The sequence below is a fragment of the Actinia tenebrosa genome, unplaced genomic scaffold (genome assembly GCF_029948245.1).
Source record: "Actinia tenebrosa isolate PJP-AT-01 unplaced genomic scaffold, QUT_ActTen_1.0 PGA_scaffold4__44_contigs__length_22323623, whole genome shotgun sequence".
Lineage (NCBI taxonomy): Eukaryota > Metazoa > Cnidaria > Anthozoa > Actiniaria > Actiniidae > Actinia > Actinia tenebrosa.
Window position 1 is genome coordinate 13,792,173 of NW_028292581.1, and position 23,715 is coordinate 13,815,887.

General features: G+C 38.2%; 2 protein-coding genes across 3 annotated transcripts in view; one reads left to right on the forward strand and one right to left on the reverse strand.

Moving 5' to 3' along the window:
- Window positions 1–581: 581 nt before the first annotated feature.
- Window positions 582–16,504, reverse strand: LOC116301335 (myc box-dependent-interacting protein 1). Of its 2 annotated transcripts, XM_031710382.1 has the most exons (17): window positions 16,392–16,504; window positions 16,090–16,170; window positions 14,672–14,726; window positions 13,861–13,955; window positions 13,439–13,534; window positions 12,672–12,734; window positions 11,999–12,046; window positions 11,554–11,639; window positions 10,718–10,793; window positions 10,178–10,269; window positions 9,817–9,938; window positions 8,551–8,598; window positions 7,946–8,130; window positions 3,676–3,741; window positions 3,213–3,314; window positions 2,572–2,688; window positions 582–1,362 (listed from the first exon to the last, which is right to left on the reverse strand). In XM_031710382.1, the coding sequence occupies exons 1-16, from the start codon at window positions 16,482–16,484 to the stop codon at window positions 2,602–2,604; spliced, it is 1,395 nt and encodes a 464-aa protein (XP_031566242.1). In that variant the 5' UTR covers window positions 16,485–16,504; the 3' UTR covers window positions 582–1,362; window positions 2,572–2,601. The 2 variants fall into 2 exon arrangements, with proteins under 2 accessions (XP_031566242.1, XP_031566241.1); XM_031710381.1 differs by having other exon boundaries at window positions 582–2,688.
- A 287-nt stretch (window positions 16,505–16,791) lies between these two features.
- Window positions 16,792–23,715, forward strand: part of LOC116301336 (sorting nexin-4) — a 13,367-nt gene continuing 6,443 nt past the window's right edge. Inside the window, exons 1-7 of the mRNA XM_089036343.1 lie at window positions 16,792–16,951; window positions 19,446–19,557; window positions 20,334–20,363; window positions 20,931–21,002; window positions 21,874–21,945; window positions 23,194–23,241; window positions 23,635–23,690. Of these exons, the coding sequence (XP_088892469.1) occupies window positions 16,797–16,951; window positions 19,446–19,557; window positions 20,334–20,363; window positions 20,931–21,002; window positions 21,874–21,945; window positions 23,194–23,241; window positions 23,635–23,690 (545 nt within the window). The 5' untranslated portion in view covers window positions 16,792–16,796. The remainder of the gene's footprint in view (window positions 16,952–19,445; window positions 19,558–20,333; window positions 20,364–20,930; window positions 21,003–21,873; window positions 21,946–23,193; window positions 23,242–23,634; window positions 23,691–23,715) is intronic.

Consider the following 23,715-nt stretch of genomic DNA (forward strand, 5'->3'; position numbering starts at 1 on the left):
TTTAATATATTCGTAGATTATGGTGGGGTTTGACGGCAGACATGTTGTTGCGCAAAACTACAGGAATTTTCTTTTGGGTAAATAAAATCCCTTGTCATATGCCTTTTCTGAGTTCCATAAACAGGATGCATTGTGGTATAGCTTAGGTTCCAACAACCTAAGGCATGATGAAAATAAAAGATGTTTGCACCAAAGATATACCATAATTCACCATGTTCGCCAGCAGAAAAAGTTTATTTAAAACATTGCATTTTTGCTGCCCTTATACATGGCTGATGTGAAACCACTCTATCGCAAGAAGTTACCCTGCTAGACCTGTTTTCATGTTTCTGTGTGTTCCTCAACTTCTAGAAGTCTAAGTTTTTGGCTTCTGTCAATCAAAGCATCCATGAACTCAGATCATGGTAAATTTGAATGGTAGCAAGATGACGAATTGCGCCTGGCTCACAGAAACCCAAGACGACTCATCATTTCAAACGTACAGCACCGCCATGTTGAAGGGAGTTAATAATTTTGTCATTCAACATGGCGACTATGATCTGGTTTTCTTGTCTGGGTCACAGAAACACCAAAAGCAACTCTAAAAAAACATGTCAGTAATGTTTATTCCACTGTATTTGATGTCACTTACAGCGCCGCCATGACCGGTGGAGAAATTTCATATTTTCTTCATCCAACATGGCGGCTATCCATACTATTACTTTCTTGAGACTTACTAGACACTAAAACTTTAGAAGGAAATTAAGAAAGAAGTACGATATACGATAGACGCTTTTCAATGTGGACATAATGTTGTTTTTTTACTATTTCCAACCCCGTTTGGTATAATTTCTTTGGTCTGAATTACGAAATATATGCCCAAAGTGAAAGAGTCCCTTATAGTTCATCAATTTGACTTCTGAAGAAGTTTGTTAGAGATCAGTAGCATTGCACGCACTAATATTAGCACACCCAATTTAATCTTATATACAAGTGTACGCTAAACTATTAGATAAAATACACTGTTTTTTAACTAAATTCTAAAGTATCTATCCTTTCTTTAAAACTTCTTTTACCAAATAATTTGAATAGGCTATAGTATTTTATATATTTCCATGATTTCAAATAGCTAAAATTCTTGGATTTTTAAATATTTTGTCGTTGCATGACACACGTGAAAGGATAGTCAACGTAATTCATAGTATCGGGCCAAAATTCCATTGTTTTCTTTTGTTTTACTTGGAATGTTAGTCACTAATTTGTTTCAGGGGCCAAGAAATATCCCTTTAATCTTGAGTGCATGGTTGCGACTTTCAGCCCGAACAGCGATGGTACACACCTCTCTCCCCTAGTTACATATTTGTGATGCCGTGCAACAGCATGCTGGAAAAAAATGACAAAATTTCTAAGAGCTCTCAAACGTGATGTTTACTAGCGAGGATCCTTCTTAGAAGGGCTAGCTAAGGAGTGGGTTTACTACTCTTTCCGTAGAGTAGACCAAGCGTCTGTTATGTTAACCACAAGTGCTTTTCAAATTGACCACGTGATGCCTATGTTTTACCAAGCGAACAAGTTTTTTTGTACACCACTTGATAAAAACTGCACTTCGGTCACGTGGTGTTAAAAAAAACTTGTCCACGTGGTACAACATTGGCATCATGTGGTGGCTACGAAGGTGATAAAAAAATCCCAACTGCCTAGAGCTACTGGGAAGAGCAGTAGTAGTAGAACAGTTGAATCTTGAGATGGACTCCAAGGGCCACGACAAGATTGGAATAATATAGGTTAAAAAATCTTCGCGTACAACATCAATGTCTCAATAGACTCAATGGTTAAAAACTAATATAAAAACCACGAATGGACTTCGAGTAGATAGACCTTTTGATAGACAGCGGAGTTCATTTTCTTGGATAAGACAATAAATTCCATTGCATACTGCTGTTCTTGATGACCAAAGACTTGTCTATACAGGTTTAGACTGACTCGTCTATAAGCTAGCTATTTGACTTTCGATTGGCGAATGATTTGCTTGCAAATGAGGCTAAACCTGTACGAACGAGTCCGCATTCAAGTGTCACAGCGGTATTTGTCAAAGTGAAAAGGAATTATTCCGCTGCTCTTCAACTAGAGCTGCTAGCATTTGGTCCAAAACAACCAAATATAGATTACAACGTGTGGAAGACAGGAAAACCTTCAAGGATCTGTGTGTCGTGTGTTCTGATAACCGCTGTTTTAAGAGATTACATGAAAGGAGCTGTTTAGAATGGCCTGACTAAAAATAAAAATCGGTCGGAGACTGAATTACTTCAAACTAATAGCCATTCCGAGGTTGAGGAAAAGACTGGATCGAGGTGGCATTGCAGTGCATTGTGGGCCTGTTTTGGGCACACTTCAAACAAGGCGTTAATTTTTTAACCCTAAACCGTCCCACAATTCACTGCAATGCCAACTCGGCCCAGTCTTTTCCTCAACCTCTGTAATGGCTAGTGGCCTGTGTTATTTAGAACAGTCAAGTAAAAGCCTTTGAAGTCCCGAGAGCGCTGTATATTGTTTTGAAGATTGTAAAATAATAAAAAAGATACATACACACACCTAATACTGGGAGTTGTCGCGTGACGCGTGTCAAGTTTTAATTATTTGAGTGAAATTGGCCGGGAAGACACCCTTTAGTCCTGACGTTTCCATAATGCCCAACAGCCATCCTTCATCCTGGATGGGAAAAAAATCTGATAAGTTGTACGTAGGTTTCAATAGAACAAAAAACATTTTCGTAATTTTAGAATGTATGTGTCCGAGCTATCGGCCCTTTAAAACCAATCACCGTTGCAGCTGTTTTCCCAGTGGAATTAAAATATTGTCCCACAAACAACTACGCAGTATCTGTTGTAAAGAGTACTACGAGGATTAACAGGAAATGTTCTATTCTTTTCGCAGGGCAGTAAACTATTGAAACAAATTATAATAAATTTTGTGTGATCAGAGTTTTAATTTTGAGATATTCTAGATAATGTGTTACGCTTGTGGAACAGTAACGGTAACTAAGAGGATTCAGAACCATGCATTATCAGGGAATATGAACTTAAGAAGGAAGAAAAACACAAGAAGATGGGAATGGATTGTAAATGGGCTACAATTAAGGCAGAGAGAGAGAGAGAGAGAGAGAGAGAGAGAGAGAGAGAGAAGGAATAAAGGACACTAAGTTGGAAAAGGAAAGCTATCTACACTTAACGAACCTGTTCATCGGGATCATCGAATTCAAGGACGTAAATGATTTCGCCCTTCTCGAACGATAACTCGTCGTCATCTTCGGCTACATACTTGTGAGTAGCACGAACCTACATATGGCGACAAAACAAACAGTATTTTGAAACTTTAACGCAATAATAATAAAAAAATGTTCCAACGAAAAATGTGCGAATGGGCGATTGAATGTCTAACTATAAGGAGAGATGGGATGGGTTATGTTTGGTAGGTGAATGGAAGGGGGAATGGTTGGATAGGATGGATGGATAGATGAATGGAATGTGTGGAATGGGATGGATGGGTGTTGTAAATGAATGGGTAGAGTGAATGGATGGGATAGACAAATGAAATGTTTTGAATGAGATAGATGAACTTATAGTTAGTAGGTATGGATAAAATAGACGAATAGGATGTATGGGATGGGATAGATGGATCATAATTCCCACTACTTACCCGGTATAGAAAAGGAATATCAAGACCGGCTGGTGGTTCATCTGGTGCTTGTGGTGATGTCGATTCCTGCATGAAAACAATATTACAATTGTTCATCAATTACCACAAAAACATGCTTCGATATTAACGCATTCATGATCCAGGCTATGTGTTGTGGTAAACACCCCCTTCTCACTCAGGTAACAGTTAATATGGTTTGTGCTGGATACCCAAGAGAAACATCACAGACTTTCCAAGGAGTATTCACAAAAGAAAATTTGAACATTTTGAGTTGAGCAATCACGCAAGACGCATTTCTGAGAGCCTGGAGGTCAACATTTTGGCCCATAGCCCTCTTATCATAGGTGAATATCCCCTAGCCTCTAGCGCAGGTATCTCCTTAGCTCTTTTTTGTTCCTTGGGGTTCCCGTGGCGAGTACGAAAAGACTCCTCCTCCTCTCTCGTTCCTAGTTCTCTGTGTTACACACGGTACTTTTGATCCCGTTCGAACCAATAGTTGACACGTTTTTGCTGGAACTTATATTTACTGCTTCTTTCTTTGAGATCTATGCTCAGTACATGTGTGTAAGAATATATCCCTATATATCTCTGGTTACAAAACTACTATCTGGTTACATGAACATTTCGTCACACACTCTAATATTTACATAAAGACTTAGTCACGAAATGCCGTACTAGTTTTGTGTCTCACATACTCCCCCACTTAAAATGATGTCCTCCTGGACATGACAAAACACTAAACATAAATCAGACGTGTACACTATTCAAAGACTATCTACAGATTATAGAGTTCAAGTGAATTGGGTTGATCAGGCCCAATCAGTTAATTGCTGTCTCGTTTTCTATAGTCCATATGACTTCTCTTGTCCGCCGGCGCTGGGCACGTCGTCTCTCTAATGTTTCGTGTAGTAGGACGTGTGTAGTCCCTGACTAATCATTGTGTATTTGACACAGTCCCGTTCCAGTTTTTTTTATTTTTTTGATAAACTATAAGAATAATATGCTAAAAATATATCTGTTAGTACTGCGGGTTGTAAGTGTTGTAGCCATTAAACTGTTGGCGATACACTGTCCATGGGTATACAGGTTGGTTGTAAGGTTGTTGAACTTGTCCTTGTCTAGACAAGACTGGTGGGTTGATGAAGGTCCCTCCGTGTGCAGGAGCGGGGTAGTGATACGTCCCTCCGTAATAAGGGTAAGCTGCGATACCATTTGCATGGTACCAGTTAGTCATTGGTGTCCCAAGAGTGTTGTAGGTTAGCGTCTGTGGACGGCGTCTCTCGCGGACTGGTCTGCCTTCCGGTTCTGTAGGAGGAACTGCTTCTAATTCTGGTACATTTATTTCACTCGGCCACGAGGCTTGGGGGTCTGGTTCAAACAAAACTGGAATCTTACCCTCAGTCGGACCAACCTTTGCTGAGCACTTTATAATTGTTGCTTGCTTTTTGGGTATTACAATGTCTCGCTTGCAAGTTTTAATTTCGGCAAGTTCGCAGTATGGATCAACCGCGCGCGGCGTACTCACTAGCCCTTCTACGTCGCTTCTTTTCAGATGAGTCATTGTCGCCGCCATACTGTCTACTATTCCGTCCTTTGTTTCCCCTTCACGTTTAACAAGTTCTGCGATAACATTGTACCCAATAATAGGTGTGTCTAATTGGTCTCGTGAAACCAAGAAAGGAACTTTGACTTTAGCTCCCTCTCCTCCTGACAAAAGCTCAAAGTCTATTTCGACCCAACCCTCAAATGGGAAAGGGGTACCGTTGGCCGCTGTCAGGTTTAGATTTTGCCCATCTAAAAGTTCCCCTATTTTACGCACGGTAGTCCCATCCATTTGTTTGTCAATCCAGTCTTTGGGGAGGATAGAAACCTGAGCCCCAGTATCCCATAATGCATCAGTTTTGCGACCATTTAACAAACAAGTTATCATGCATTTCTTCCCCACCAAATTAACAACTTTGGTGAGTTGTCCTGGCGTGAGGTGTGTGCGGTAAAATCCTTGTTCTCTCATCTCTTCATTCTCTTGCTGGGTGATATAGCCTATTGCATTGCAAAGTGTTTTGTGCTCATTCCAATGTGCAAACTTACACGCACTTGAACAGTAATTAACACTTTCGCATCCCGAACAAAGTATGACTGTTTCTTGTTTCCCTTGTACTCCGCACGACACGCACACATGGGACTCTTTGTTTTCCCGGACTACTCCCTGTCCCCCGGGCGTAGCCGTCGGGAGTTTCCCGACTTTGTTTTGCAACCCCGCGCGAAGTGTTCACCCGATCCACATTTAAAACAATGACTACAACTTTCAGCGTTGTTTTCTTCACATTTAGTGCAACGGCGAACATTCCTCTCTTCCTTCCTTCTTTCGCGCGGTTTATTTAAATCCGATCGAATTGCAGCCACTTCAGCCTGAAGAGCCTTGAGCGTTGCCATGTAGCTATCTTCACTCTGTGCTTTCCCACTGCCATGGTTCTTTGGCGCTGGTATTTTTCTATCGTTTTGTTCGACAGGAGCGTGAATTTGATTAACGAGCGCTTTGCGTGACCCAAGACTCAGTTTACTCATGCGCTCAGACTCTTCCGACGCCGCAGCATTCAATTTCTCCATTAGCTCTTCGTCACTAGCGTCAGCGTTTAACAGATGTGGCCGAAGCTTTGTGCGTATGGATTCCGACTGCAGGCCGGTCTCGATCACGTGGCGAAATAAACCATTTACTAACGCAGAGTCATACTTAACAGTTCCTTCGTTCGTTTGCGATGCAAAGAGAACTTGTTGGCGCAAATCCATGACTCTAATTAGAAAATCTTGCGGAGACTCCTTCGCAGCTTGACATGCCGTTGTCAATTCTTGGTAAAGCTCTGTACTAGATTTCTGTTTATAATGTGCTTTTAGAATCTGCTCAAGTTTTCCTATCGTTAGCGCTGGCATCATTTCTAAATAAGATCTTAATTTAAGTGATGGACTAATCGCTCTGATCACGCCTTCGATTACTTCTGTCTCGCTGTATTTGTTCTTAAGACCAACCTCGATTTGCCTCAAGAGACTTACGAGAGACAAGCGGTCTTTGTGCGTATCTCCTCCAATCATACCAATGATACGAAAATCGCGCCTGAGTGCATTTCGTACATCTACGACGCCTACGTCACTAAGAGTACATACCGGTTCGATTGCTTCCTGTTTTGATGATTTGTTACCTGGTTGTAGAGATACCAACTTTTCGTTTGCTTCGTTGATTTGCTTCTGGTAATCCTCCATCATCTTCTTGAAGTTCTCTTGCATCTTCTCTAGTTCTTTCTTCGCTTTGTCGTATTCAGCATCCTTCTGCGCTGTGTTGCTCTCCTTGGTGAATTTGCCGATGTCTTCAATGACTAACTGTTTGTCCTCTGAGCTCTCTATTACTTCTTCGACTGTCCTCCGTATTTTCCTCGATAACTTTAGTTTTCCTTCATCTTCACAAGGCACCTTGAGGTGCTCTGCTAACTCCTGCAAGCGTTCTAGCGACAAATTTAAAATTTCTTGCTCCAATCTCAACTGCTGAGCCTCTAAATCAAAATCCATCGTAGCCGGCTTGGTCTGTTATTACACCACACCCCCAAATCTTGCAAAACCACGTTCTCTAAAGTTTTCTGGCGTCCAAACGGACATTAATTCCTCTTAGGCCACGTACATCAAGTCTTCAGTACCATACGAAGGGAATGCTTGACTTATTTGCGATGAAAGCATTCAAAGGAACGCTAATTTCGTATCCATGTGCGTCCAACACAACATCAACTTCTTCGACCACGAGGTCAATCGTCTTCCAGGTCTCGAGAACCGCCTTTTTACGAGAAATTCCTCGATTAGCGGTCCTGGCGGGGTCGCCAAAATGTTACACACGGTACTTTTGATCCCGTTCGAACCAATAGTTGACACGTTTTTGCTGGAACTTATATTTACTGCTTCTTTCTTTGAGATCTATGCTCAGTACATGTGTGTAAGAATATATCCCTATATATCTCTGGTTACAAAACTACTATCTGGTTACATGAACATTTCGTCACACACTCTAATATTTACATAAAGACTTAGTCACGAAATGCCGTACTAGTTTTGTGTCTCACATCTGCAATAAAATTTAACACAGGGATCCCAACAGAGAATATATGGAGTAGCCTGCGGAGGAGTCTAAATATCCAAATTGTTAGCTACGTCATTCCCTGCATATTATAGACAGACCATCAAAACCTAGAACACTCGAAACCCTGAATCCTCAGAGAGACTGATAACTTACTTGAATTGATGTAGATATTGCAGATGGTGGCGTGGGAGATGGTGATGCAACAGGTTCATGTTTCCCTTCTCCCTTGACATATGGTACTGGCATGGTAGGCGATGGTTGTTTGGCTTCCTGGTCATTCTCTTCATGGTCTTTAGCAGGAGAATTGTCAGCATCTGGTTGGTGGATAGGATTGGGTGCTACATGATAAATAAGGTGGGAAAAGAAGACGTATAAAAATATTGAATAAAGTTAGTTTTGCACTCACTATATGCTGTAGTGAAGCAGAAAACAAGCAAGGCAAATCTGCTCAAAACTGGGCGAGTCAACAGCATAAAAATATTATCATTGAATCCTGAAACAGCATCTTGTAACAAGGTTGGATCCGGGGGAGTGTTCCAGAGGGTTCAGACCCCCCTTTACCGCTTGTTATTTCCCCCTTTTTTGACACACAATATATCACAGACTGAAAATCTTTACATTATGATATAGTAAACCTTTTATATTGGAAGGTCATGACCCGTAGGATTATAAATTGTAAGCCAAATTATGTTTTTGTGTTTGTGTTTTGAAAGGTTATGACTGGTATAGTATATGTATGACGTCAAGATGGTGCTTACTTTCATTATCAGCTTCAGCATTTGTTTGGTTCTGATCATCATTATCAACTGAATGAAAGAAATCATCAAGTTCAATCATAATGTTACCATTCAAACAAGTACAACCATCTATACGTAGGATACAATTAATTCAGCTTGGGCAAATTTTATCTTTTTTTTTTTATTTTTTCATTTTTCATTTCAGACCATGTGTAGTTCTCTTGAGAATAATATTTTTTGTTAGAGTTCTACATGTATCTTCTCAGACATGTGCAACCATTAAACAAAGAAATGGTAGTCTAGGAAATAATATGTGGTATTTATTTATTATGTATTTATTTCATGATTCGCCCAAGGGCAGGTGATAATACAATAGGACTCTAGGTCCCCTATATAATATTAACACCCAAACCCAACCCTGATGAAAAAAAAATAGAAAACTAGTCCCAACCCAACATACACATTTATTTAAAAGAATTTGAAAAAAAAATGGGACAAAATTATACCCAAGTTAAATTTAAGGTGCGCTATATTTAACAATCTATGGATTTTTATCACATGTAGTTCAAGAGAATGAGAGGTTAAATAGACTAGTTTCGAATTCCAAATTACCGCTGTGTTTCTTGATTACAGACTCATTTACACAGGGTTAGCCTCGAGTTTGTGCAGAATATTCACGTGTTCCAGTCAAGGTCCGTCGAGTTTCAAAATGTTTGTATTGTTGAAGTTATGCATTCTTTACTTTACCGTTGGTATTTGTGAATATTTAAACACTGATACGAGGCTAACCCTGTGCAAATGAGTCTGTAATCAAGGAACACAGCGGTAATTTGGAATTTGAAACTAGTCTATTGTGATGGCATATAAAACAAACAGCTTTTTATTTGAATACCATTAATTAGTGTCATAACAAATAGATTTGGAATAATTATTGTCCTTTGAGAAAACAACCACCAGTTCCAGTTGACTCTTTCAAGCGGTTTGCCCTAATGCTACTTATGTCAATGGACTGGGGTTTTAAACTAGAAAACCATGTTATGGTCACATCCTCCAAACATCTACCTTTTAGTCTGCATTCCATTCTCCAACTTGTCGATATCCTTTTGATGAATGTTGGAAAGAAAATCATCAGAAGGATGCCTACACATGAGGAAAGGAATGCAGACTAAATGATGCTTGTGGGAAGAGATATACAAGCTTAAAGGCGTACGTGCCTGGGCCATGTTTTTCTGGTGTGAAAACCCAGTTTGGTGACATCTGTAGTACAAAATAGTACAACTTTATTACCTTCAGACTCCTCTTGTTTCATCTGGTTTTCATTAGATGTGACCACATTTTCTTGGTTAGGTTCTAATTGACCTGAGTTGGATAGCTGCTCAGCATCATCACTGTCAGAGACTGGGTTAGCACTACAAACAAATGAAAAAACCCTAATATTTAACATACTGAAAACAATATCCGAACTTTTTGGTGACTTTAACACATTCCAAGCTAGTGCTGAAAAGGTGAATTGAATTATTTCTCATGTAAAACCATTGCATTGTTTCTGCCATCTAACATGGCTGCACACACTTGGTGGTGCAAAGCCTCAGTAATACTAAGAGGCAGATCCACTGGGCAACACACTAAGGCAGCAAAAAGTACTAACCTTGAAAGTTGAAAAGGTCTTCTAGTAGTGTGAGTCCCTGATGATGCCTCAACAACAAGACCATCAAGAAGATCGTTCATCTGCGTCTTGATCTGATAACACAATAAGAAAATATTTAGATGTAAACTGTAGAATTGTGTGTAAGTTCTCTCCTTTACTTCCTGTGGTTTTTTCTGCTGGTTCTACAGATTTTCTCCCTCCTCAAAAATCTCAATTTTTGATCCCCTTCCCTCAGCATCTGGTCTTGGGGGGACTCTTGCGTAAAAGTGCCAGGTATTCTTTTTGCATCTCTTAGTGGTAAAAATCAGCAATTTGGTATCTTTTAGGGTGTTAAACTTGAAATTGAGAATTTCGGCATTTCTTGGCATCTTTTACAAATATCTTAGAGGTTAAAAATCGCCCAACCACACCCAGGCTTTTGGTATCTTTTAGGGGTACTTTTGAAAATCTCTCAAGAGCATACCCAATACTTTTACCCCAAAGTCCCTCTAGATCCCTTCCAACCATAATCAGTAACTAGTCAGTAATGAAATCAGATACCTTAGCAGCTTCTCTGTGAAACAATGCCTCTGCATTGAAAATGCTTTGGAATGACGACACATAAAATGCAATCCGACTGGAAGTAAAACATACAGCATATTAAATAGAAGTGGCAATGAATTTCTTCAATTGGTTTCTGGACAGAAACTTATTTTGGGTGATTAATGATCACTGGCCAATTTCGTTTTAGTTAGATCATACTGCATTTCTGGATGGTCAAAATTAAAAATCAAAATTCTGGATGTGCAAAACAAAACAAAACGAAACGAAACGAAATGAAACAAAACGAAACAAAACAAAACAAAACAAAACAAAACAAAACAAAACAAAACAAAACAAAACAAAACAAAACAAAACAAAACAAAACAAAACAAAACAAAACAAGGCAAGGCAAAATTCAAGTTCTAGCTAGATTTTGTCTACATGGATCCATAGATCTGGGGACAGGGTATATATACATGTAATCTTTCCCCAGAATGTCCTCCATCCCCACCCTATTGCTTTTAATCTCAGTTTGTTTTTCAAAAAGCTTTAAAGCATGGCCAGCTGTCCTAATAAGTATAATTTGTTGTGAATTTTGTGATCGTCTGGGTGAGTGTAGTCTTGAGAAAGACTGTTGTTGGTAATGACTGATGTTTCGGCAACCTGAGGGGAAGTCAGTATAATTGTAGAAGTAAGATTTAATTCTAATAAGTGACCATCACCATTCACAATCACTGACCAAAAATGACTGACAGCCCTTTATAAGCAAAGGAATGATTGACCACTAGATATTTGATAGATACTTGGCTAATGCTAGGGAATGGGAGAATAGGTACTGTAGTCCATACTGATACCTGTCGTATAGAGCTGGGAGTTCTTCGTACAGTTCAGCATGCAGTTTGGTATACACTGATTTAGCTTCACTGAATTCTTCTTGAGACTGCGATAGCAAGCCAAAATTTAATAATTAATAAAGCTATGATTTAATAGTTTAAAAACTGGAAGGCTAACAATTAAGGCAATGAATACTCAAAGATTAAAATGCAAAATTTTATCTTATTGCTGCCATTTCCATAAACATGTGAACTTGGCAGATGTGAGCTCTGCATGCTGAAATTTTTTTTTTTGCTGGCATCGTCAATCAAAACTAATCAGTCGGTACCTTTCGTATTTTTGGGTGGCATCGGCAAAAAAACTAATTTCAGTATGAAGCTCACAGCTAGTAAGTTATTATGTTTATGGAAATGGCAGTAATACAGTAATATAATATATTTTTAAAGATGTTGGCTCCATACTAACCTGTGTTAATTTTTTCTGATCTGCATTTCTCCCTCTGGAGTTGAGTGCCTGTAAAATAAACAAATGCCTATGTTTAGAATAAGCAAAAAGTAAACAATATAGATATTTTATATAATAATCATAAGTCTCTATTAAAACCTAACGGCAAGGGCTAGCTTTTTCAAAATCTTGTGTATGTACAGTGTATAAACGTTCATTATACTGAAGATCTGTGATCATGGATTGGAAGATCTATATATGTTGTAAGCATTTAAAAAGTCATAATATACATGACGCCTGACTGCAATTAAATTATGAAAACCAGTATGCTTAAAAATTGCTACACATATCTATCATTCTTGCCCATGAATGCTACATTACTGTGCATGAATATTTGCAGTATATTAAGTCTTGACTGCATCTGCATGTCAATATTTGTATTACAGTATGACAGATTAATGAAAACTTATTTGTTTATGTCCAATCAGCAATGATTCCTACCCCATTTAAAACTACCAAAGCTACTAAGTCACAGCAGCATGCTTTGGTGCTAAATTAAAATGAATTAAAAGACAGTTCTTGGGTGGTCTAAACCCCTTTGATAATATATAATGATAATAATAATTATCATTATTAATATTATTATTATTATAATACATGTATCGCCATACTTATGAAGTGGACATCTTGTTACCTCGAAGTTATGTCTTAGACGGTCATAATCAACCAGCTTTCTACCATGCTTGTTTATTCTTGCCTAGAAAATGGAACAAAGTTGTATGTTAATGTTGGTATTATGTCCTGATACAGTCTAAAGTTAAAATGGTTTAGGGAGACTAATTAATGCCTCTTGTGTACAGTATGCAATTAAAAGATGGCTCATGGTAAAATCATTTATGGATCACTTCTCAAACTCATTAATAATTCATGAGGTCAATGACTAATGGTGACTTTGCATTTTAGTCACGTGCACGCACCTTGATACTTGATCAAAAACGGATCAAGATGTCCACTGATCAAAACACTGATCACTTTATTAGTCTCAGGAGATTCAAGAACAAATGAATTATGATGAGACTGAGAAGTAAGTTTAAAAACTTGTGCTTCATCTTTCATCTGTTTCTCGGTGTTTGGATGCCCTGATCAAACACTCGCACTCGTTTTTGATCTATTATGTATAGTACAAAAGTATTTTTTTGACCATTATAAACAAAGCCACTTCATGAGCATTTGTGATGTAAAACTTGTGGTGTTAAAATATTATACAGCACATTCCAACTGTAGTGGAAGAAAGTAAGTGAAAATTTGGGTCAGTCAATGGCTGACAACACACAGACATGCTGCAGATCGGTGACTTAATTTGTTCTACAGGCTTATGCTGCAGATCGGTGGCTTAATTTGTTCTACAAGTTTACATTTCATTGCAGATGTGTTTTCCCCATAACATACTGTATACAGTACCTTAATATCTGGAAACTGACTTTGATATGCTGTTAAAGGACCCAGTACTTCATCCTGCAGCTTTTCTTGTAGTTCTGTCCAATGCATGTGTAGCATCTGTATGCATGAATAACAACAACAAGCTTTTTTATTGGCTTAAATTTGAATTCAATCATTTTCAAAACTGTATTAATAATCATAATACTGTATTAATCATCATAGAGTAGTTTAGCATCATCTCAAGTATTATGTGTATTACGACAGTCCACTACATCTATGCCCTCTAGATCTTTAATTACCTTGAATTTTACAGGAGCGTAGTGGGGATGGGGGGGGGGGGGGGGGGGTGAGGGAACATCATATGTGTATGAAAGATTTACAATGAGAATTGAAGAAAAAAAGATCTTATTTAGAATAAACTAAATAAACTATCCAATGCTTACATCGAGTAGCTTAAATACCACATCTCTACTGGCCCAGTCTGGCTCGTATACTTCTTTAATGGCTTCACCAAACTCTAAACTTGCTGCTATCATTGCTGATAGAAATAAAACATGAATGTCACATGAAAATCCAGATGTGATGTCCTACACAATAGGTATCCCAAGGAGTAGGATAAATCAGGTGATCGTGCCTCGAAGTTCGCAAAGGATTATTTGTCAAATCCAATGGTTCCTAATACCCAGTCTCCTAATTCATAATATCTTGGTGGCGCAGTGGTAAGTGCTTCAGACTTTCACTCACAGAGGTCAGTGGTTCAAGCCCTGGCTGAGGTTTAAAATTCATAAGATGTAGTCATATGGAGTCATATTTTGCAATGGAACTTCAATATTTCTTCTCATACTCATTAATAATTCATGAGTAAACCATCCAATCAATGGGCTATTTTTTGGGTCACATGATGTTACTTGAAACCTGGTAAAGTGCTGTGAAAGGAACGCATTCAGTCTGGAGTAACTGGAACAAAATTAATTCAGTCCTAGGACTGAATTAATTTTGTTCCAGTTACTCTAAGTCGAATAATTAATGAGATGAGAAGTCATTTCAAAGCCTCCAATATCGGACTGGACGTGATTTCAAGTCCGCGCAGTTAGTTCCAGTCCGGAACTGGAACTAATTGCTTAGACTTGAAATCCCGTCCAGTCCTCATTGTAGGCTTGTAGGCAATGCAACAAAAGTGTGTGCACGAGATCACCTGGAATGGAACAGCTATTGAACGTCAGTACAATGTGTGTATTGCTCAGCAATATATACCTTTAATGCAAGCATTATAATTTTTGAAATCTTTCTGGAGTCTCTGGGCTGCAGCCTAAAATAGTACCAAAAAAAATTGAAATAAATTGAATGCAAAATAATATTTATAATAAACATCAAATCACAGCACAGTGGAAGTCCCGTTTAGTCATTCCAAGGCTGAGGAAACTACTGGGTAAAGTTAGCAATGCAGTGCAGTGTGGGGCCATTATTATAGTGGTCAATATTTCCAACTAGCTGATCTCAAATAGGGAAGTGGAAATGATGTCGCTGGAAACAACTTGAAGCCTGCAAAAGTTACCACAAGTGCAAGTTTATTGACACCAACTTTGCTAGATTACATATAATATTGTATCAAGATAAAGAAAAAAAATTATAAATAATATTTCAAACATTTTTCTTAATAATATTAATTGAGTGTAAATAAAAGAAGTTGAAGTTGAAGTCTTAGATCAGCTAGAAGATAGCATCTATTTCATCCCTATGACTTCGCCATAATGCACTGCAATTTCAATTCAATCAAGCTATTTTTCTTTAACCTCAGAATGGCTAATAGCTAGTTATGAGGGCGCACTTTATTTCCACATGAAATTTCCTGCCAAATCCACAGCAATTCCAAGAATTCGAGCCGTTGACAGATACATTTAGTCACACAGGGTGTTACAGTTATCCTGTTCATTTGGAACAAAATATAATTCCTCCCTCACATTTTTATGCCAAAAGTAAAATAAATTGGAAATGAATTTTAGAGGGAAGGGGGGTGGAAGCAATGCTTTTCCATCTCGCTCCTCCATCTCGCTCATCCCCATCTCCACTGTTGACAACCAATGCTGAAGAATTATTATATTTTACATTTTTTAAATGTTACAAAAAGGCTCAGCTCCAATGTTGAACTTCACTGAGCCGTACTGATTGCAAACGATGGATAATAAGGGGATCTTCTTTTATGTCAACAGGTAAGGCTGATACAAAGCTCGACGTTTGACCTAATTCAGTCCATTACAGTATATAGTTTAGCTTTATTACATTTTACAAATGTGTACGAGTTTACAGTTTACGATGCTTTGAAAGCTCAATTATGCAAAATCTTACCGCAAAATTTTTTACGAGATTGGATATTTAAAACTGGTCGTGGAAAAAGAATAAATAGTGTCATTACTTATTGAATACAGCTTTGTTCGATCAAAAAATTATACAAAAAGGTGTGAAGAAAATCAATTTTGCTTAAAATGAGAGGGGACTTCCTGTGGAGCTTAAACTACATGCTTCGGCGAACATTTAAAAAAGATCCTAATGTTTTCTTCGATAATACTATAAACTACTTACGTACGTATCGCCTAAATTAAACGATTAGACAAATAACAACAAAATAAAGAATATAAAAACAAAAGGGCTTTAGTTCAAGTTTGTGTACAAACCTGTTGTTTGTTGAAGTTGGTTACGAATTCATCGAAGGTCACATCTTTCGTCTCGTTTGCTTTGCCTAGTTTCTGCTTGACCTAAAGAGTAGAGGATTGAACAATAGAAGACTGTTAAGAGAGTAAAAGTGAAAGAAGAAAGTACAGGGGACAGAGTAGCGCAGCAATGGTGCACTACACCCGAGAACACTTTAAAAATTTGAGCTCACAACTTGCCAACCCAAATGTCAAAATATTACGGCTATAATACTACAAATACTAATCTTTTCAACTCGTACAAGAGCTGAAGAGTTAAGATATACCTTCTCTCCTGCACGTTTGGCTCTTTTTGATGTAATACTAGCTGTGCGAGCTAAAAATCCTTTCTCAGAAGTCTTCTCTCCTCTGTCTGCCATTTTGATAAAATATATCTTGCTTCAAGAAAGGTTACCGCTGGCGTACAGCCCAACATTACTCTCAGGGGGAGGGACAAAAGCTTCTTATGCATTAATACAAAATCCTATTATTTTAATACTTTAGAAACTTCCTGATGTATAAGTATATAAGAAAAAATAATTTCTATTATATATCCTTGAACGAAAGGATAAAGACTAGAAATGGAGAATCAAAACGGAATTGTGTTTCTTCCCCTCCGTCCCGTCCCCAAAGATATTTGAGCACGTTTATATAGCAATAGCCGATGCACATGCGTAGTACCAGCATCCAAGATGGCCGACCTGGGTGAAGGCGAAGGCGGAGAAGGACTGCACTATTTTCCGGAAGGCAGTCTCCTAAACACAATGATCATCTCCATCACAGACTCCGAAAAGAGAACTAGCGATTATATAAAAGATCCTTATACCGTTTATTTGATCGAGACCAAGTGAGTACGATTCGTAAATCTTTCGAAGATTCTTGATCTCTTCTACGCATTTGAGTAGCGCTTGATTCAAAACTGTTTTACGAGTCACGTTAGCGAAAAGGCTCTTCTGTAAGCAGCTGTAAATGCGCTTTTCCCTTCAACTCAGCTTTATTTTGAGCTAGAGATGATGTAATTATTTTCTAACAAGACTAAAACTTTATTGGAATTCATCTACTAGTATCAGAGTGATAATTTGGGAAACTTTGTTGTGTGACTACGTATCAAAGTTTGAACTTATTCTAATGTGGGTTCGTTTTATATTGAAGACATGCAGATTGTAAGCTTTCTCTCATATCGTATGCCAAGGATGATTACGTTTTTCTTAATTTGGCATAAGTTTTCTATAGATCAAGCTTCACTTAAGATTTGTGCCAAGACTCGTGATCTAAGCGTGATCCAAAAGATTACTATCTTATTTACTAACTATATGAATGTCAATGTAAACATATAATTTAATACACTAAAATAGCGACTCCGCTGTACCGTATTTCTCAATCTTTGTTTGTTTTTTTTATTTTCTTGGATTTAATACGCCAAAGTCTAAATATATGTTTGAACTATATCTCATGTTATTAATTGGAAATGATTAGAAAGTAAATGTTGTCCCAAGAAAAAAAAAGATAAATAAACTTCGGTTTTCGATATTCTGCGAAGTCATGATTAGACATTTCAACAGCTCGTAGTGAAGTTCGTTCGCTTTTACTGGCACCAGTCATAAATATCAACTACCAACTGATGATTTTTGATATTTGATGACAGTGAAAAACCAGAAGTTTTCAGGGTATTTCGAAAACTGCACTTACACAAATGTTGAACAGTGATGGGCTATGATGATGAGAATGACATAAAACCTGGTGTGATCAACAGAATGATTTTGAAATTGAATTCAGTCAAAAGCAACCACAGGATTGAATTAGATCAAACAAAATCAAATTGCTAAAAAATTATAACAGACTTCAATTGCATTTGATTTCCCAAACAAAATGGAATTTTTGATTGCATCCCAATTTGATCAGCTGCGGCTTAAGAATTGAACATTGAAAGTGTTCGATTGTGATCGATTGGCTCAAATTGATTGATCAAATATTGTGTTAGATTGTTTTCTCTATACACAAAATTAATTTCTAAATTATGATTCCATCCTTTAGCTGCCTTGTCAGTTGGGTTGCATAACCTGTTAGATTTTATATAACTGTAACTAGTTAATTTGCCTTCCTCTTTGAACCCCTAGCACAAAACCCCTACCAGCTGTACATGTAGCTGTCAAAACAATAAGGAATATTAACATCAAGAGGGATTTCCTCTCCAAAAAGAAGGGAATTCTTTTGTTTTGACCCCCAGAAAGTAGGAATTAGTACAAGAAGTCTATAAATAGAGATCTTGTATATATATTGATAATTTAAGGAAATTAATAAGTTTTTGTTTGGTTTTATGCTGAAGAGTCTGGAAGATAGAGAATTTGTGAATTTACCAGTAATAATGCATTAGCAATATTAGAATTTTTAATCATAGACCGTATAGAGGCCCCTAAAAAGGGTGTGGTTTGGGAGAAGAGGGCTAATAACAGACCATATGGAGCCCCACTGAAAAAGGAGTGGTTGAGGAGAGGGAGCTAATGATAGGCCATATGAACCCCACTTGAAAGGGTGTGGTTGGAGGGGGAAGGGGGCTTATCATGGGTCATATGAACCCACTTGCAAGGGTGTGGTTGGAGGGGGAAGGGGGCTAATCATGGGTCATATGAACCCACTTGAAAGGGTGTGGTTGGAGGGGGAAGGGAGCTAATCATGGGCCATATGAACCCACTTGAAAGGGTGTGGTTGGAGGGGGAAGGGGGCTAATCACGGACCATATGAACCCACTTGAAAGGGTGTGGTTGGAGGGGGAAGGGGGCTAATTATGGGCCATATGAATCCCACTTGAAAGGGTGTGGTTGGAGGGGGAAGCGGGCTTATCATGGGCCATATGAATCCCACTTGAAAGGGTGTGGTTGGAGGGGGAAGCGGGCTTATCATGGGCCATATGAATCCCACTTGAAAGGGTGTGGTTGGAGGGTGAGGAGCTAATTGTGGACCATATGGAGCACTTCTTGAAAAGGGTTGGGGTAGGAGGCTTAAAGTTAAAAACAATAGAGATACTTGCAGTAGGCTTGATATACAAAGAGTAATATAGTGTTGGATTGGAAAGTTCTGACTGAAAATAAGTGGATATTGCTGGGTTTGAATCAGTTGATAAAAGTCTTTGAATGTCCTAATTTTGTATCTTCTTTGTTATAAATGTATCTTCTTCAACTTTTGGTCAAACACTGACCACCATGTGCTGTCAACCAGAAAATGCCACGCCACACCTTATTTACCATTGCTAATAATTAATTATAGTTACAGTGACTGTCATTAATACTGTACAGTAGGTCATGGAGTAAATTGCTGATTTTTAAATTTGTTTATAAACTTAGATATATCGATGGAGGGCCACCAGCTGGGGAACTTGATATGTCATGCAATCTGTGGAGACGTTACAGCGAATTTGAACTTCTACGGAACTACCTTGTTGCAACCTATCCAGAAGTAAGCCATTTTGTGCATAAGCAGTCATGTTGTTTTATAACATGGAAAATAAGTGTATTGAATAACAGACTAAAGTAAGGTGCACTGGTTCTACACTATCTCTGACTGATGTATTTGTATATAATGTGGCATCAATTCTGAGACCAAGGCTTGAAATAGAAATTTTTAATGGCCAGACATGTTTTTGACATTTTTTATTTTATTTTATTATTTTCCCTATCATTCAAGATGTTTACCAATTTGCAGTTCGAAATTCTTCAAGCCTGTCTGTAGTAAAATTTGACTTTCATTTTAACAATTGGCAGACAGCTATTTAGAGCCCTGCAGACCCACTAGTATAAATTCATATGGAGAGGGTGATAGTTTTTGATTAGCTAGTTTGCTCTCCTTATAAATAAAGAGGGTAATTAAGGTTCAATTTAACAATGGGAGTTATTGCACTTTTCTCCCGAGCCAGTAGCTCTTGTATTATAAAGCACTCAAAGGTGCACCCTTTACCCACTCCAACTATCATGAGTGCTCCTTATACAGGGTATTTAAAGGTAAAGCTGTACAGGCTAGAAAAAATGTGGAAATCCTAAGGATTGTACCTCTAGCTTTATTAAAGGCCACGTACAGTACTGTTTTCCACCCTATACTGCTGCAAGGGTCCCCCTTGCTTCCCGTCCCCCCTTCCCCCTCCCCCCTCCCCCTCCTACCCAGAAAATACTGAAATTATTGGTATCATAAAAAGATTATGAAAATAGATTAATATGTACATTTTTGTATCTTGGTAGATCATCGTGCCTCCTTTGCCTGAGAAGAGAGTAAGTACACTACTAACAGTAAATATAAACTAGTTAATATCTTGACACTGCAGTCTGCAGGAGTCCTGTTTCTAATTTTTTACTTGTTTTCTCTGACTTTTTGAATGCCTACAAATGCTTCAATTCGCCTTTCTGGAATTCTAAAAAATAATGGGCATGATTTCTATCTTGTCCTTAAAATCAATCACAGAATCCAAAGCTAAATGGTGGCACCTTTTGTTCTTGTTCTTAAATTCAGCCCCTAAATTCTGTGCTGCACGATTTCTTTTCCAGTCCTCTGTTGGATTTCGGAAAGGTGAATCCCTGATTATAGACATTTTTTTAGTGCGTGCTTTAAACTTTGAGAGTTGTTTACATTTTTTATTATCCTACTGCTCATACCAGCAGCATGGTGGTGTTGATTAAGACAGATAACTGTCTGGGACATATTATTACATATGCAAAGGTTAGGACACTGGACTTCAATAAATATAGAATTTGGACTTCAAGATGGCTTTTTTCAAAGATTTATTTTTGTTTAAATTTTTTTTGTTTTGTTTTGTTTTTGATTATGTTATTCTTTGTCAGGCAGGTGTAATCAAAGTTGCTACTGATCGATTTGATCCAGATTTCATTGAGAAAAGAAGAATAGGTCTAGAGGTAAGACTAAGGGCATTTTCATTGATTAGATAAGAGGGCAATAACTACTTCATAATAAAAATAAAAGGCGTTGAGCCGGTTTTGGAATTATTATACAGGAAGGAAGACTTTAGGGAGGGGTGTGCACAAAGTCCTCATAGATAAAGGAAGCATTAGACAATATGTTGGAATGTAATTGCATAAGAAAATTTGAGCTTCCTCATATTATATTCATATATATGTTTTTCCAAGTGTAGATTAAATCCAGAATTGAATCTATGATTTTGACAAGTTTGGCCATCATTGATCACTGAGTATGAAAGTTTAATTGAATTCATTCTTCTTTAAACCACTGCAGAAATATTTTACAAATAATTGATAATTAACCAGTATTGGAAAACCTCAAATCGAGTGAGAGACCTAAAGCCTGGTTCATAATATGAACCAGGCTTTAGGCATATTATATTGCATAATATGAGTAGAGTTTCTTAAGCCTGGTTCACACGAGCAACGCAAACACAAGCACAAAGGCAAGGAAAATACGTGTGAACTGCAGTAACACAAACGCAAATGCAAACGCAAGACATAGTAGTCAAGCCATCAAAAATCAAATTGATGGTTCACACGAGCAACACAAACGCAAGGAAATTATGTGTGAACTTAGCTACTGCGCATGCGTATCTTAATTTACTTGCATTTGCGTTGCACGTGTAAACATTGCTTGTGTTTGCGTTTGCGGTGCTCCTATGAACCAGGCATAAGAAACTCTACTCATATTATGCAATGCTAAGTTTCAGAATTAAACCCGAGACAAGTGCACTCGATACCACTTTGCCAACCTTGATACTTGTGTCTGTATGAACACAGTTGTATTAATGTCTGCTCTTTTTAGAACTTCTTACTTCGAGCGGCAGCACATCCCAAGCTGGCCCAAGATGAAATGTTTTTAGGATTTTTAAATCAGGTGAGAACACTGCAACTTGTACGTAATTTATGATTTGGGCATTACATGTGATGTTAGCAGTATCATAGCAATATATAAGTTTGTTTGCTTTGCTTACTAATGATAGTCCAAATGAGCTACTTGTATAAAATGATAACCTGTGCCCGGTTGTATGAAGGGTGCATAGCGCAATCCGATAGATAATCTTATCTAGTACATAAATTTATTGGATAACAGCACATATTGTTATCCACTGGATAACGATTTATCCATCAGGGCTCGGTTGTACGAAGGGTGGATAGCGCTATCTGGCAGATAAATCCTTATCTAGTGAATAAGTTGATGTGGTTATCCAATATAAATTTATCCACTGATAGGACTATGGAGGCTTCGTACAACCGGGCCCAGGATTCGGTTGTACGAAGGGTGGATAGCGCTATCTAATGGATAAATCCTATCCAGTAGTGGATAACAATATGCGCTGTTATCCAATAAATTTACCCAACTGGATAGGATTTATCCATTGGATAGCCCTTCATACAACCGGGCCCAGATAGCACTATTCGCCCTTCGTACAACCAGGCCCAGATAGCACCATTCACCCTTCGTACAACCGGGCCCAGATAGCACCATTCACCCTTTGTACAACCGGGCCCAGATAGCACCATTTACCCTTCGTACAACCGGGCCCAGATAGCACCATTCACCCTTTGTACAACCGGGCCTAGATAGCACCATTCACCCTTTGTACAACCGGGCCCAGATAGCACCATTCACCCTTTGTACAACCGGGCCTAGATAGCACCATTCACCCTTCGTACAACCGGGCCCAGATAGCACCATTCACCCTTCGTACAACCGGGCCCAGATAGCACCATTCACCCTTTGTACAACCGGGCCGTGATGCAGGATCAGAGAGGGACAGGGGAAGAAGGGGCATGTAGTCTGACACAGATAATATACTGAATGCTGTCTGCTCCTTATGGCTGGCATGATGCATGCCCACCATTATAACCAATAACATTTTCTTATGGCCTGATACCCAGGTTAATTATTAAGATGGCATAGGAAACCTGACTTTGATTTATTTTTAAATTTATAGATATAGAACATAGTGGTAGTGTGTGTGGAGGGAACCTCACGGAAGAGCCCCCTATGGGGAGTGGTGGTTGCAAAACATGTTTTTTTAAAATGTTTTATAAACTACAGTACTTCAGTTTTCAACTATTGAGAAATTTGAGCCCCTGACATTACCTTTCTTTTTCACAGGAAGAAGGATGGAAGGAAAGTATTAATGCAACACAATTTCAAAGCAAGGTACAGTATGTGAATTCTCCCTGCTTAAAGAAAAATTGTTAACAATCTGCTGTGCCCTGACTTAGATCAGCCAAGAGATTTTTTGAGGGTTAGATCTGTTATTTAGCCGTGCCCTGACTTAGATCATCCCAGAGATTGTTTCAGGGTTTGATCTGTGAGTTAACTGTGCCCTGACTTAGATCAGCCCAGAGGTTGTTTCAGGGTTTGATCTGTGAGTTAGCCATGACTTAGATCAGCTCAGAGGTTGTTTCAGGGTTCGATAAAATTCAAAAAATTTTTTTCAGCAATCTTGTGGACAACTTGTCCTGATTAAAACCATAGTACATGTAGGTTTGTGGAATAAGAAAACATATAATGTATTTAAGAAGTTGTTCATGATTCTCTTTTCTCTAGGTCGACTCTCGTTTAAAAAGTTTTAGTGCTGCCATGAATGTAAAGAAGCCAGACAGGTGAGTATTTCCTTTTTTTATTTTT